The sequence below is a fragment of the Oenanthe melanoleuca genome, chromosome 12 (genome assembly GCF_029582105.1).
Source record: "Oenanthe melanoleuca isolate GR-GAL-2019-014 chromosome 12, OMel1.0, whole genome shotgun sequence".
Lineage (NCBI taxonomy): Eukaryota > Metazoa > Chordata > Aves > Passeriformes > Muscicapidae > Oenanthe > Oenanthe melanoleuca.
The window spans coordinates 3,875,001-3,889,239 of record NC_079346.1 but is presented as its reverse complement, the minus strand read 5'-3'; the positions used below and the strand labels follow the sequence as shown (position 1 = coordinate 3,889,239).

General features: G+C 42.9%; 1 protein-coding gene across 22 annotated transcripts in view; it reads right to left on the bottom strand.

The window, feature by feature from the left end:
- Window positions 1-14,239, bottom strand: part of FOXP1 (forkhead box P1) — a 378,724-nt gene that overhangs the window by 21,800 nt on the left and 342,685 nt on the right. For 16 of the 22 annotated variants that reach the window (XM_056501914.1, XM_056501923.1, XM_056501916.1 and 13 more), the window contains 3 exons: window positions 9,297-9,380; window positions 665-866; window positions 498-577 (listed from right to left, as the gene is read on the bottom strand). In XM_056501914.1, the coding sequence (XP_056357889.1) occupies window positions 498-577; window positions 665-866; window positions 9,297-9,380 (366 nt within the window). The remainder of the gene's footprint in view (window positions 1-497; window positions 578-664; window positions 867-9,296; window positions 9,381-14,239) is intronic. The other 6 variants (XM_056501924.1, XM_056501927.1, XM_056501925.1 and 3 more) reach the window with 1 other exon arrangement.

Genomic DNA, 14,239 nt, shown 5'->3' with positions numbered 1-14,239 from the left:
GGGTTTTCACAATATGAACTAAGATTAATGGCTGTATTTAACAGTTCAATGGCAAAATTCAAAATGGAATTATCTAATTGTTTTGAGTTTTTATTTCTGTTTCCTTACAGAAATATTAATTTATTAGTCATTCATAAAGCAGAATCAAAGAGAAATGCAAAACATTTCACTAGCTGATTAAAGCTCAGTAATTATTTAGAGCTCAGATTAATTCTAGGGATCAGAGATTACTGTAGCTTGTGATAATTGACTTGCCATCTTTAAACAGGCTCATTTTCACTGTTGTGTGAAATGAATTTCCTAATAATCACATCGTATTGTAATACTTAATCAAAAGCAATTATGTTATATATTGCAGTTCTAAAAACCCTTATAGTAAAGGTTTGAGCATTTGAGCACGCTTACATACCAAAGGTTTGAAAATCTATTTAATCCAGCACATATAGGGAGATACATTTTTTTCCCTAATCCAGACGCGTGTGTTTGGCTCAGCTTACCTGTCTAATTAAAGATGCATACGTGAATGGTGGTCTAACTTCTGCGTTCTTGTAAAATTCTTGGTTCTGGGCAATATCTGCTAAATAAGAGCAGTTGTTCTGTTATCACCACAGCCCACGGGCTGCAGGGGAACGGAGGGGGGGCTGTGCCAGCAGAACCCCTTTACCTGAAGAGATGGGGACGTTGTACTTGTCCGAGTACCGCCTCCGGATGGGTCCGACGTTGTGCATGCTCGTGGTAGTGATGACCGACGGTCCCTGCGTGACGGGAGTGATGGGCGCAGTCGGGGTGGTGGGAGTATGAGGTAAACTCTGCGGAGACGCCTCGGACGCCGTCTTGGAAAGCGTGACGCTCGATACCAGATTCAGCTGCGGAGGGAAGGGCGAGGGGCTCGTTACAAACAGCGATCCTGCACGGTTCAGGGCTGCAGAGGAAACCCTCCACACTGCAGTGTCCCTCAGCTCCGAGCAGACACTGCAGCTTCAGCACAAAGTGCTGCCCTGACATCTCCGTTAAGAGACAGAAAAGGGGAAATAAATATAATAACTGCATATATACATTTCCAAATAGGCTTAAAAAACAGAACATAGCCTGCTGCCTAAAGAACAAATAATGAATTTTAATCTAAACCTCAGAAGAAGATCTCGCACAGTACCTAATCGTTTTAATATTTTACTTCAAGTTTCATTGTTTCACAGTCTAAACCCCACACCTCTCTGATTTCCATGCTATCATTATGCATGGCTTCTAATCAGTCTTCCCGGATATTTCATTGAAGGCATCAGGCTTAAAATAAAAGGCAAGACTTTCCTAGGGACATGCTAGGGAGAAACGCAATCTCTCTCTTCAGCATTTGGGCTTTTCTTTTTTTTTCCCTCTCTGTTCATCCATTTTAAAAGCAAAGCCCAGAGTAGGTTAACACTGGAATAATTTAATTAATCACAGTGCATGAAATACTGTGAGCATTCAGCCCAGCACAAGTGGCACCACTCTGTTTTTCCCTCCTAGGATGGCAGGCATTGGTGTTACCTGCACGAAGCCTGGCCCCACTGCTGTGGCAGCGTGCCACAGCAGGCTGTAAAACACACCTGCCTCCAGGATTTGGTATCAAACCCAGCTCCAAGCTGACTGTTTTCAACACCAACCCTCCTCCCTATTTATATAACCAGCACCCACATCCCTCCCCAGCCCTTTCCTTCTGCCCTACAATGTCCTTTGAAGGATGACGCCCTGTCCTGATAGGTTGCTGCTGCTGAAGTATTTTAAACAAACAATCCTATCCCTTAACTACAACATCACAGAAGATGATTGAGAGAAGGGCTCTTTGACTACCTCCACAGATCTCTCCCTTAGGCGGTTTCATGAGTAATATTGGTGAAATCCTGACCCCACTAAAGTCAGTAGCAAAATTCCTACTGAATTTAACAGGCCCAGAATTTTATAACTTTTGTTCATTATTAAAATTCCTTTTTGCCAGACATTAAACCTCCTGAGATGAAGGCAAGGCACAAGATACAACCATGCCCCCAAAATCACATGTTTATCCATAAGGCACTGTATTAATTTTCCTTGTATGAAAGTAACCAGATAAGAAAACTCCTATTAGCATCCCTCATATGAGTTAATAGCCACAAATAATGTTTCTTTTTAAAAATAATAGGATTTATCCCAAACAAAGGTAGTGGAAAATAAAGAGCTGTAGTATTACAGAGCGGATACCAACACAAAAAGCTCACTGCCCACAGAAAGGGCTCAGCTGAGGGAAGAGAAATTGTGATTGCTTGTCCTTCCTGACAGTGAGAAGGAGCTGAGGGAAACCCCAGCCACAAACTCCTGGCACAGCCTGGATGCTGCTCCAAGGAAAGGAGGTGGTGAGCAGCAGATGTGCGAACACCCACCTTTCCCTGCAGGTGCTTACAAATGACTCCTTGCCTTTCAGTGGGAAATATTTAACATTTTGTGGCAAAGCCAGGGAGTGTGAACCCAGAGAGGAATGGTGAAGGTGGTGAAATGCAGGTATTGATCCCTGCTCCAGCATGAACCACTACCTACAGTCTGAAGGTTTAAACCCTCCTAGTGCCATGCAGTGTCACCATGTGCCACCCAGTCTGCTCGTTGACTGGCCTGATTTAAGGACACTGATTAGGGACATATATATATAGTAATGTCTCCCTGTTATCCATCTATCCATCTATTACATATGATAAAAGGACCAGTGATGATAATAACAGTGCAACTGACAGGTCTCACCATGAAATTAAATCTACTGTATTTTATCTCAGTTTCTAAATGGACATTTTAACAGTCCAATAACTGTGAGGAAATCTGCATCAATTTTAAGTGCCCTTCTCAGTGCAGGCTCGGCAGCCGGGCCCTCCCGTTGGAAAGATCACTGATCCTGCTTCATCATTACGGCTCCCAACTACTCCATTTCAAAAGAGCCCCCTTCCTTTTCCAGCATGTAAAAACTTAACATTTAATCTGTTTCTACTAGGGAAGCTTGAGAAAGGATCCACAAAGGTCAGCATTCCCTGCTTAAAGAATCTGAATCGAGTTAAATTTCTTTAGGCTTTTCAGCATAGGTAGCGACGAGGAATAAACACAGAAGAGGACGAGCAAAAGGGGGGGCTTTAACAGGCTTGACAAATGACACTGTGATTCACACCCACTGCTGGGCTGCCACTAATAAGCTACAGAGGAAGCAGCCAATCTCAGCTAATTACCAGATAAAATTGTATTGTAAGGACTCTAATTAGGAGATGCTTATGGAGGTGATCTAATGATTAAACGCTGCATCCAAGTGACCCCACCATCAATGTGCAGTGGTGCAAGATGTCACCGGAATATTTTGTAGAAACAGTAATTTTATTTCAAGGAGGGGAGGCAGTAATATTTGTAATAATGGCTATGAGGTAAACTAATTAAAAGACAGTTCCTAAAGGAAGACTGTGGCTTTGAGCAGCTGTGGCCGTTCCAAAACAAAGTGCCAAATCTCAACAGAGGAGCTGCAGTCAAGTGGAAAATTTCTGCCTGACCTCTGCTCTCGCTATTAATTTGCAGGAAACCTAATGACACATATACATATTCCCACAAAATTGTTCTAATTGCTAATTTGCCAAAGGAGCCCAGTTTCCAAATTAAACATGACTGCAGTCTGTGAGGAAAGAGAGAACAAAAAGCTGGAACGCAGCGAGTCTGCCGCGTTTCACCTCCGACGACCATTTGTGAGCCTGAACCAACAAGTTAATGAAACACGACCTTGTCCATCGCTAGCGAAGTTTTTCCGTTTTCCGTGTTTTATTTGATGACACTCTCCTCTTCCAGCTGGGTTCCCCAAACCCGAGCCAGGCTGAGGGAGGAGAGGGCTGCGCTCCCTCCGCAGCCTTTCGCTGCCGCTTCCTTTGTTGCATCGGCAGCGCCAAGGCTGAAAAATCGGTTGTGAATTAGAGCAGAATAACAAATTATGAATGGTGTTGGTTTTGTTGCCATCTTGAATTATTAATCTGAATGGTAAACTATTAAATCTTAATATTTGCGTCAATTAGAAACGTGGAAGAGGCCGTGGATGATTGTGCAGGGCAAAGATCAGGGAGGGACTGGGCTGGGAGGGTTTCTTTTCCTGATGGAAACTCTACATGGCTTCTCCCTGTTTGCATTTGCTATTTAAAAACAAGTTACTATGATTAGAAAAGTTGTTCGCATTGGTATTTTGTACACAGGCTGTTTCCCACATACCGTAATTTTTGGATGAGTATCACTGCTGGCAGAGGGGAGGGAGCCCAAGACACAGAGTGAGCACTTCAACAAGCAAGAACTTTTGCACTGCAGCAATGCACAATGTGAACTCACAGAGTACACCCCTGCACCAAGGAGTTAAAATGTTTTCGTAATATTTGTCCTGGGAATGGGGGGAGGGAGGATTTCCTCCAGCCTTTAAAAAACAACCAAACCCAAAAATAATAATAATAAAACAAAAAACAGAAAACACACCAAATCCCACAACAGTCATAAGTCCTAAAATTCTGCAAATTCAATCACTGAACTTTGTTGACTGCTTTGTTCAGTTTTGGTTTTTGAGAATATTTCCTCATACTGTTTTGTCTTGGTCATTCATAACTGTCGTAATTATCTCAGTGTTCAATATCCTGCTTAGGATTTTATTATTAACCTTCCCTTTCAAGAAATAGTCATGTCTCCCTATTTAAAGTGAAAACTGAGTCATCTGCTTTTTTTCTTTAGATATAAACAAGGCAGAGGTAACCCACGCTATTACCCAGTTAAAAAAAATAGATTTCCAGTTAGCAGCTCTCCCACTAAGACTAAATCCGATTTCTTTTTGTGTAAATATTTTACATGACAATAGCAGCTGCACATAAAACAGCACTGAAACTCTTTCAAAAAAGAAAAAAAAAAGAAATGTTTCTAAGGGTCAAAGTGAGGCCACAGCTAGTGACTCCCCTGCAATGGGTGCTGCTGCTCTGGGCCCAGCTGGGGCTGAGGACTTATCTGCACTGAGTTCCTGGGACTGAAATACTTTGGAGAAGAAACTCCTTTTCTTGACATTGAGGGTGAGAGACAGAAAGTGAATGCTAGGCCTAAAACTTTGTTCAGTGCTGTGTCTTCCTCTCCCTGCTTCAGCCTGGACACATCAGTGTATTGGATGCAGAGCCTGGCAGGCAGCAATCACTTAGCAGGTGTTGTTATTGGCAGGAATACTAAGGAAACTGAAGCTGAGGAGTGAGACTTAATGAAAACCAGTATATAAAAACAGCTTTTGTTGTGCTTGAGAATCTCTCTTTATTGCTGCATATCGTTATTTTTTCAAACTATAAAGTATGGCTACAGCAGCTAAAATGCCCAGTCATTACCTCAACAGTTAAAAGACTTTTTTTTTTTAATGCTTTGTTATTACAGTTGCTAAAAACAGTATTTCAAAACAATCATAACTGCTATGGTTATGGTAAAAAAAATACATTAAAGAAGGGATATCTAACAGTGCATCTTATTTAAAGTGCCAGAAGGGCCTTTAAAAGTTTTCTGTCTATTTTTAAAAGGTGGTTATAGCACCTAGTATGAAGAATTACTTGTTGGTTGATGCTTTTTCCTTCTCCTTCCCTTCCTATGAACTTCGACACAAGTTAATCCTCCCAGAAGCAAGCACATTTCCATTTGAACCCATTATGCTGATGGCTAACACGGATGAGAGCAGCATGTCGGGGGGAACCCTAATAGCAAAACCAGGATGACAGTTCTTGAGAGATCGCTGTTCCGGCTTTTGTGTTGTGGTTTTGTTTTTTTTACCTTGAAAAAAAAGTTCACCTTTCCAAAACACGTCACAGCTTATTCTGTCTCATGGCTTTGTTCTCACTTTCCTCAGGCCCCTCAGTGCCACCAAAACAACATGTGTAGGATGAACAGGAACAACGCTGCCTGCTCCGAGTGCTGAGCTGTGAGATAGCTCAGTTTTCTTTAAACTGCTGCCATGGAGCATTTTCATTAGAAAGCTGGGTGTTTTTAAAGGTGATCCTGAGCACTGCCCCAGCTCCTGGGATGTTCCCCCATGCCCCAGACCCCTTCCAGCCTGCCCAGCATCCCCTGGGGAGTAGCACCAGACACCGCCAGCGCCTCCCTGCCCAAGCAGTCTGCAGTGATTTGGGCCATCACCACTACGCCACACAGGAATGTGTTTAAATCTCATCGACTTTAGTAGGACTAGAGAGCTTTACTGAGCACATGTCTTGGTGGGCTGAAATGCAGGGGCCACTCCACCAGCCCTCCCAAGCTCAAAATTACTGCAAAGGGCTAAAGACACCCAAAGGTGGGGATGGAATGGATGGATATGGCTAAATCAGACAAGCACCCTTCCCCAGAGCTGGATGAGTTTTGAACTGATACAGAACATGGCTGTGGTCCACCTGATCCAACAGCACACACTCAACTACTGTGTGAAGCCCAGAAGGCAAAGATGGCACCAGTGGTCAGTGTGGATTACACATGGCACATGGTTAACACAGATTCTCACACACCCTATTACCTGCCAGTAACAAAATAGTTTAAATTAAGATTTTTTAAACAGAATAAAAACATTTCCTCAGTCATGAAAAGGCTGTAATTTTAAATCCCAGCTCACTACTATGTTTGGATTCCTAGCTGCTTTTTCCTTTCAAATCAACGAAGTACCATAATATATTAGTTCTAACACACACCTTGCATTAGTTATGTTGGCAGAAAAAAAATTAATTACTGGATGTAAAGACTACTTTGCAGTGCAATAATGGTCATCAGATCTTTTTACCAAAGTCCTATCCCACTGAGTTAAAAGGACGAGGGTCTAGCAGAATCTATGCAATGCCTGTGTATTTTTTTCACGAGGAAAGCACAATTTATGCAAAACACTATACTTCTACATTTTATAATTAATTTTCAAATGCTTCACCTATACATATTTTAATAATTTCTGATTTATCAGATGGTATCTATAATAAATTTTTCTATATTTCAATAAATGAAAAGAAGGCAGTTTCAATCCAACAACAGAGTGCCACACAATATAGGCCTGTCAGGCACCAATTTTTACTTCTAACATGTAAGTTAAAGGATAAGGAATTTATAATGCTGCCTGTGAACGAAACCACTTTTCATACACAAATGTGATCTTTTTTTTTCCAAAGGGTAATACAACAGTACATTTACATAAACTAATCCAAACAATCTATGTATTTGACAATGGCAAACCTCACACAGACTGCCTATTGTTGGTTTACATCTTGGAGTTCTTTATGTTGGCTTGTAACACTGCTCTAGCTGTCAAAGGTTTGACTTGGACTCTAAATAAATGGTTATAGAAGTGCTGTGCAGCGATATTGGACTTCTTTGCAAAAGAAAACCTGCTGTGTATGAATTCAAAAGCTATTAATTTTTCAGTCAAAAATATTCATGCCTATTTCTTTTAATAAAGAAACACTGTGCTGAGCAACTGAGAGATAATGTTGACTAGTGGTACAGAATTTTCAATAGAGCAGTTAAAAATAAATTTAGTAGGAGGTCCCCAACAAAGCTATAATTTTCCAGAATGTAAAACATTTTTAATACTAATCAAGACAGTCCTTTTCCCCCTGCATTCAGGGTTTTTTTTCCTCTGCTTTTCCCTGTTTATTAGCTGTTAACACTAATCTTCGTGGCGACACCGCCTGGCATCTCCGTAGCCTACAAGACCCGCCAGGGCTTCCTGCCCTCGGCATCGATCGCCAGCCGCACACCGCCCGCCCTACGATGATTTCCTCCCTTCAGTTTGTAATCCTTCCTCCTGAGGGGCACTGCTGTCATGAAAGGCCTCAAGGCAGAGTGCTTTGAGACTCCCAGATTATTCCGCTGTTTTAATTTTTAATCCAGTAAGAGCTATGGAAACCAAACCTCCTCCCCGTTCTGTTGGGTCTACACACTTTGCCAACAATGCGCTGAAGCATTTGCATTTGGGCTGGGATGGATGTGAGGAACTAGAAGAATGCTGTTTTCATAGACACTGCCAGTAGTTTCTCCTCTAGAGGGCTGGTGTCCACCAGACCAAGCAATTTTAGACATCTCAACAGCTTAAATGGCAGGGTTTGTACCTACCACTCAACTCTCTCCAAAAAGGCAAGGAAACTTCCCATTGACTTTGACATCTGCTCCAGTGTTACTGAATAGCCTGCAATTTTCTATCCAGTAGCCTCCCTACGCACTTCTGCAGCCATTTATTTCCAACTACACGGAAACCGAGAAATCCTTTTCTAGTAAAAATGTGTGCGCGAAGTGTTTAATGATTTTATGTTCTCTATCTCTGTAATGTGTTCTGTTTCAGACATTAATTTTGTCTACCAACTGCATCTTGGCAGGCTACCATATTTGCTGGGTTAATAGTCTGACTCCTTTTTATTTCTATCACCATAAATCACACATATATGGGTGTGTGTTTGCTTTATTTATAGAAAAAAAATCAGTCAAAACAGATAAACCAATACTTTGTCATTATGCTGCATCATTGCATATTGATTAAAATTGCTGGTACTAACTATAGATTGTCAACGCTCAATTAATTTTCACACAATGACTCAAAGCAAAATCAAATAAAGCCAGTGTACCTTTAAATCTTACAAATCTTAAAATCAAGAAGCAAAGCACTCTCTCCATTTTGAATAATCATTGGAAGCTCCCAGGAACATTTTCAGCATTAAGAGGCTGAGAGAAAACAACAGCTGAAGAAGAGTAATTTCAGTCAGGGAAGGAGATGGGGGATTTTCCTGGGTTTGGGGGTAACCAGGAGTTTTCTTTGGCTGCAAAGTCACTTGCCACCCTTACTCCCCCTTCTTCAAAGAGCAATCTGGGGTAGAGGAGGTTTCCTTTCTCAGTTTCAACAGTATAAAACCTGATACTGGGTAACCGTGATTATCATCAAAACGTGCAGTTAGAGTCACTTCTACAGTAAATGTCTGTCAGACCAGGAGAAAGCAAAATAAATATACTAAATATAATTTAATTACAACTCCTTCCTAACACTTCCTAAGATTTCATCCAAGTCAGACTGATGCAAAGTGACTTACATGAGGCCAGAAAAATGCCCAAAGCATCAGCTTTGGAACCAAACTTGACTTTGAAACTCCCTGAAGAGAGGGGGATGACAAAACCCGGCTGCGCTTCCCATCCCCTCCCCACACCCGGCTCTGAAATGGGCCAAGCTCCACAGCCTGGGCTCCAGTGGGGAACAGAAAAAGAGAGGTTGTGAGGTTTGGATTCTGCTCTCAGCACAGCTTAGTACTTACGGGCTGAGGGGTGGCTTTTGGTTCAGTTGACTTCACATGCAGGTGTGTCATCATGGCTTGCAGGCGCTCTTTATCTTTTGCAAGCTGGAACGGGAGAGAAAAAAAAATATCCTCTGTTAGTCGTACAAATAAAACCCAGCCTCTGCTTATTCCTAATTAAACAGCTGGCACCGAGGCATGAGACAGAAGAGTTTTATTGCTGAGTAGTTTGGAAATTGTATATGGGCTATTCGTGAGGTAAAGCGAACGCGTGGTGCTGGGTGTCACCGTTTCCCAAAGCAAAATGCATTAGCCCTTGAGTGAGAAGAGCTAGACCTGCTGGCACCAAGAGCTTCACTCCAGCCTTGACAGCAAAAAGACAACAGTGAATCATGTTTATTAACCAGCCCCACTCCAGCTCGGGAGGCACAGCAGAAGGAAAGCAAGGCAGCAGTTCTAGGATGCGTTTTCCTCCTCTCAGAGCACAGAACAAGTGGCACAGATGGGCTGTGGCTTTCTGTCAACCACAGGCATTGTGGCACATGCAATGAGCACAGCCAGGGGTGGTTAAACCACACGAGGCACCTCCTCAGAGCTCTGCAGGCAGCCTTGAGTCCAAAAACACCTTGATTTGACTTGAGAAGGTGGCAGAACCCTTGGTGGGTCACCCTGGGAAGTCAGGTTGAGCATGGGGCAGGACCTGCTGTGGGAGCTGCCAGCATCCCTCTGGCATAAGCCTGAGGGCAGCGGAGTGGAAAGCCTGAAAGCAGCATTCATCACCCCAAAACACTCATCTCTGGGCACACAATGCCACAGGACTGATGCTGCCATCCTTTCTCATCAGCTACTTAAGGCCCAAGAGTTGGGGTGAAGCTCTCAGTGTCTCTTGTATTTTATGGACTCCACACAGCTGGAGTCTCAGGATCACTGGTATGCATCCATAGCCTGGTCAGCCTTCCAATGCATTTCAATGCACTGGACAGACACTAAATTTCATTGTTTTTGGAAGCAAGGAATTTTTTTTCTATGTGTGAATGGGACTTTTTTTCCAATTGCTCTTCAAAAAAACATTACAGTGGAAAGATATTAAGAATACTAATGAAAAAGGGGTGTTATTAACCTGCATGCTGAACATAAAGGTTGCTGCTTCCAAGAGGACCTGAATCAGTTTCTTACAAATGCCAGTTTTTGTAGAGCTGAGTTCTTGCTTTAGACAAGCGAGATTCTTGGTGCCAAGAGGAGAACTGTGCTCATGTTCCAGCAAAACTTAAAAAAACCTGCCCACCACCTTATCAGAGTGATCTGTTTGTAGCAGTAAAGTGGGTCTAAGTGTACAGAAAAGGAGACTTGATCATAAATCCCTGCTCATAGCCTTATGGCCAAGGTTGTCCTGCTCTTTGCAAGGCAAGGGGTTTGAGACTGCCATGATGGGATAGAACTTGGCACTCAGGTTTCCAAGACAGGAATTAAATAAAGGAAAAAATCGTGTGACTGCACTTTTCAAATGGCTCCTCTTCTTTTGTCAAGAACATCAATGGCAAGAGAAAAAACCAGACACCTATGGCAGATCTGCTGCAATCTTATCCTGATCTGAGCTGGACACTTCACAGGAGAGCTGAGGGCAGCGACAGGCTCTTATCACAGCGCTGCAGCAGAAACTTCTCCCTCTGAGAGTCCTCTGACAACCTCTCCAGAGAAAGGAGAGGGCTCACCCTCGGCTGCTGTGCTTCATACAAAACAAATTAAGCCAAGAAATAGCTGTGCTCTCCGTGCAGCTCTGTTGTGCAATCCCTCATTCCTAGCAGTCTCTGGGCACACGGGCTGCCTGGCGGGGTCATCTGTACATTGAATTTTGGTCTGCAGGCTACTGCAGAAGAACAACAGCTCATAGCCAAAATAAATAAAAGGCAGGCACCTGAGAGCTTCCTGCCAGCCCTGGCATGGCAGCAGGTGGGATGGCACCCGGGCAGCACAGGGCACACCCTGCTATGCTTTCCCCAGCCCCCATGCAAGGCAGAGGGGAGAGGGGCACCTCCCTCCCACTGCCAGGCTCCTTGTTTGTAGTGCTTCCACTCATGGTCTCAGCAATGCTTTTAACGCCGAATCTGGTGGATGGAGGTTATTAAAGATCCTCTCGACATTTCAGGCAGACACACGCTAACATTTTGTCATAGTCTAGGAATTCAAACACTCACCCAGTAAGGCAGGAGTTTAAATTATGAAAAATAGAGGTCTCTCGGTTTCAAAGCATTGAAGAGAAGTAAAAAAATCTGAAGAATTTCTTTAAACTGTTTTTCCCTTAGGTCAGGAAGCAGTAGTGATATAAAACTAGAGTGTCACTAGTAGCCCCTCTGGTCAGTGGGGTCAAACAAAAGAAGCCATGGGGGATTGCTCAGCCACTGGTGGGAGCAAATTATCACTGGAGTGTAGATGGTCCAGAAATGGGGATTAATAGCCAACAGGCAGGAAAATGCTCTTGATCTACTGATAATGTTGCTGGGCAAGGACAGTTCTGACATGGAGGTAAGAATCTGCTCTGTACATGGGGCCTGAGGAACACAACACAATCCCATCTGAAGCCTCCTTCTTTCTTCCTATACCCATTTGGGAAGTTCTGCATGGTGGGAGTTTTCAGACAGCCATCCAATTCTCCATGATAAGCCTGATTTTGTGAGACTTCCTTCACCTCTGGATGTACAATGGGAGTGCCTAACTGTGGTTAACTGAAAATACATCCAGAGCAAGGTACAAGCCTTGCAAGTGTGGATACCAAGACACACAGCTTGCCCTGCAGATGTTAAATATTTAAACTATACCAGTAGGAAAGGTAGGAGAAGGAAGCACAGAAAGCACAGGCCAGAAGGGGCTCCAGACGAGGCATTGACCAAGGAACAAGAGCAAAGGCATCAGAAACAGAGATGATGGAGAAATTGCACAGGAGGAAAACAGACAGAGAATAAATACGAGAATCAGGAATGGGAAAAAGAAAACCCAGAGATGGCAGAACAGGAGAGCACTTCAGCAGCAGGATTTTGGACAGACCAAGGACAAAGGAGAAGGAAGCCAGCCACAGCCAAAGCAAGAGGCAGCCAAAACACAGCCCTCCCATTCTGTGCCTGGTTAGACTGTGCACTAGGAAGGTTCAGAATCCACTTTTCAAGAGTGTCAATAGAAGCTGCAGGAGAACAGACAGAGGCATTGTTTTCAGTGTACTCAAAATGGCCAGCTGCCTTTGTTTTCTGCCATTAGGAGACATTTCTCTAGACTCATCATAGCCCTGCTGCTATCCTGATGTTTTCCCACTCAAAGGCAGTGCTGCAAAATGGATGTCCTATTCCAGCTAACAACTAGCTAAGGACAGAGATATGTTCCTGTGTTTGTGTTTTACTCAGCAGCACAATTTTCACTATTTATAATGAACAAATGATCATGTCAAGATGTTTTAAACAAAGTGAAATGTGAGAAGATCTCTACCTTGCCTGTGATTTTTGAAGTATGTTTGTGATGGAAATGCTAAGACCAAATGTTGAGATTTTTGCTAATGGGCATTTGGAATCAAACACAAAACAGATTTTGCCTGATTCTTTCCAAAATTTTGATTAAGAATTACTTTAGAAGATATTACACTTATTTCTAACGCTGAAAAAACTACCATAGGTAAAATAAATAAGAGCACAATCAACAACAAGAGGATAACACTTGGGTCCATCACACTCAGAACCTGAAGCAGATTCCTCAGGTGAAATGAATTTGTTTTGATGGGGCTGTACATGCATTAAATGATGGGGAATGCAGATCTTGCCATGGTGCTGGACCCTGAAGCTGGAAATTCCCAGCTGCCCTGTAAGGCAAAGCTGCTCACCAGTGCTGCAGAGCAGGGGTAAAGGCTGCAGGTCCCTTTTCTACCTAGTTCACAAAATTCAGTGTCCAGAGGGCCTGTCATCACTCTGCTCCATGGCCTGAGGATCAGGTCAGGGGTCCTCAGACCACACCACTGAACACCCCACTGCTGGGCACCACACTTCTGCTTTACTATGGTTCTGTGCAAAACAGATAAACTAGGGACTGGAGGGAAAAATCTTCTTCATAATTAGGGGCTTTTTTGAACTATCAGAGGACTGATACAGGATGAAAGGAGGAGAAGAGGGAAGCTACAGGTAAATTTCAGAAGCTGGACCATACTCCTCCTCCTCCTCCAGCTGTCCTTGCTGGCAGAGATGGCCTCACTCTGCTATCAACACTCCTGCCTAAATCAGGGCTCCAGGTCATCCTACCTATCCTGCTCATATGGTTGTTAAATCCAGAACTTTCTGGCCCTCACATCACTTTGAAATTATGGTCTTGTCTTGTGGACCTTATGCTGCCTTCCCTTGCAATGACTCTGAGCACTGCCAGCACTAAATGGGTGTCAAGCTGTAACTAAGTCATTTAGAGCAATTAGCAGAATGCACTGCTGATAAACCTTTCAAAAATATTGGCATGGGCTTAGGGAGAGGTGGGAACCAAGTATCTCTGTGCTGTCTCTGTCTAACACAGGGCATCCTCCTGTAGTTCCAGGCACAGCCACTCCCAGGGACTGCGGGAGAGAAGGATTAATGATTTTCAAGCTGACTGTAACTGAAGAATCTAGATTTACCTTCAGCCTCAATATTACTGCACCTTGGTGAAAGATTATCTCATATCTCAGTTTACCAGGAAGACTGTAGATTTTTATTTTTCTTTTCCTAATTCCCAAGAAACTTGTTAAAATAACAGACCATTTCTCATAACATTTTCTGCATGACTCTGATATTTTATGACTGGTAGTTTGATTTTTATAAAACTTGTATTAAAATAGTTTATATTGCTTCAGCTAATAGTGAAAGTGTCATGACCAGCGTGTTCCTGAAAGTAAAATTTAGGAAGTATCTATGAAAGAAAAAGGGTAATTTGTAAGATAAGAAGATAAAAAGCATTTTTAAAAA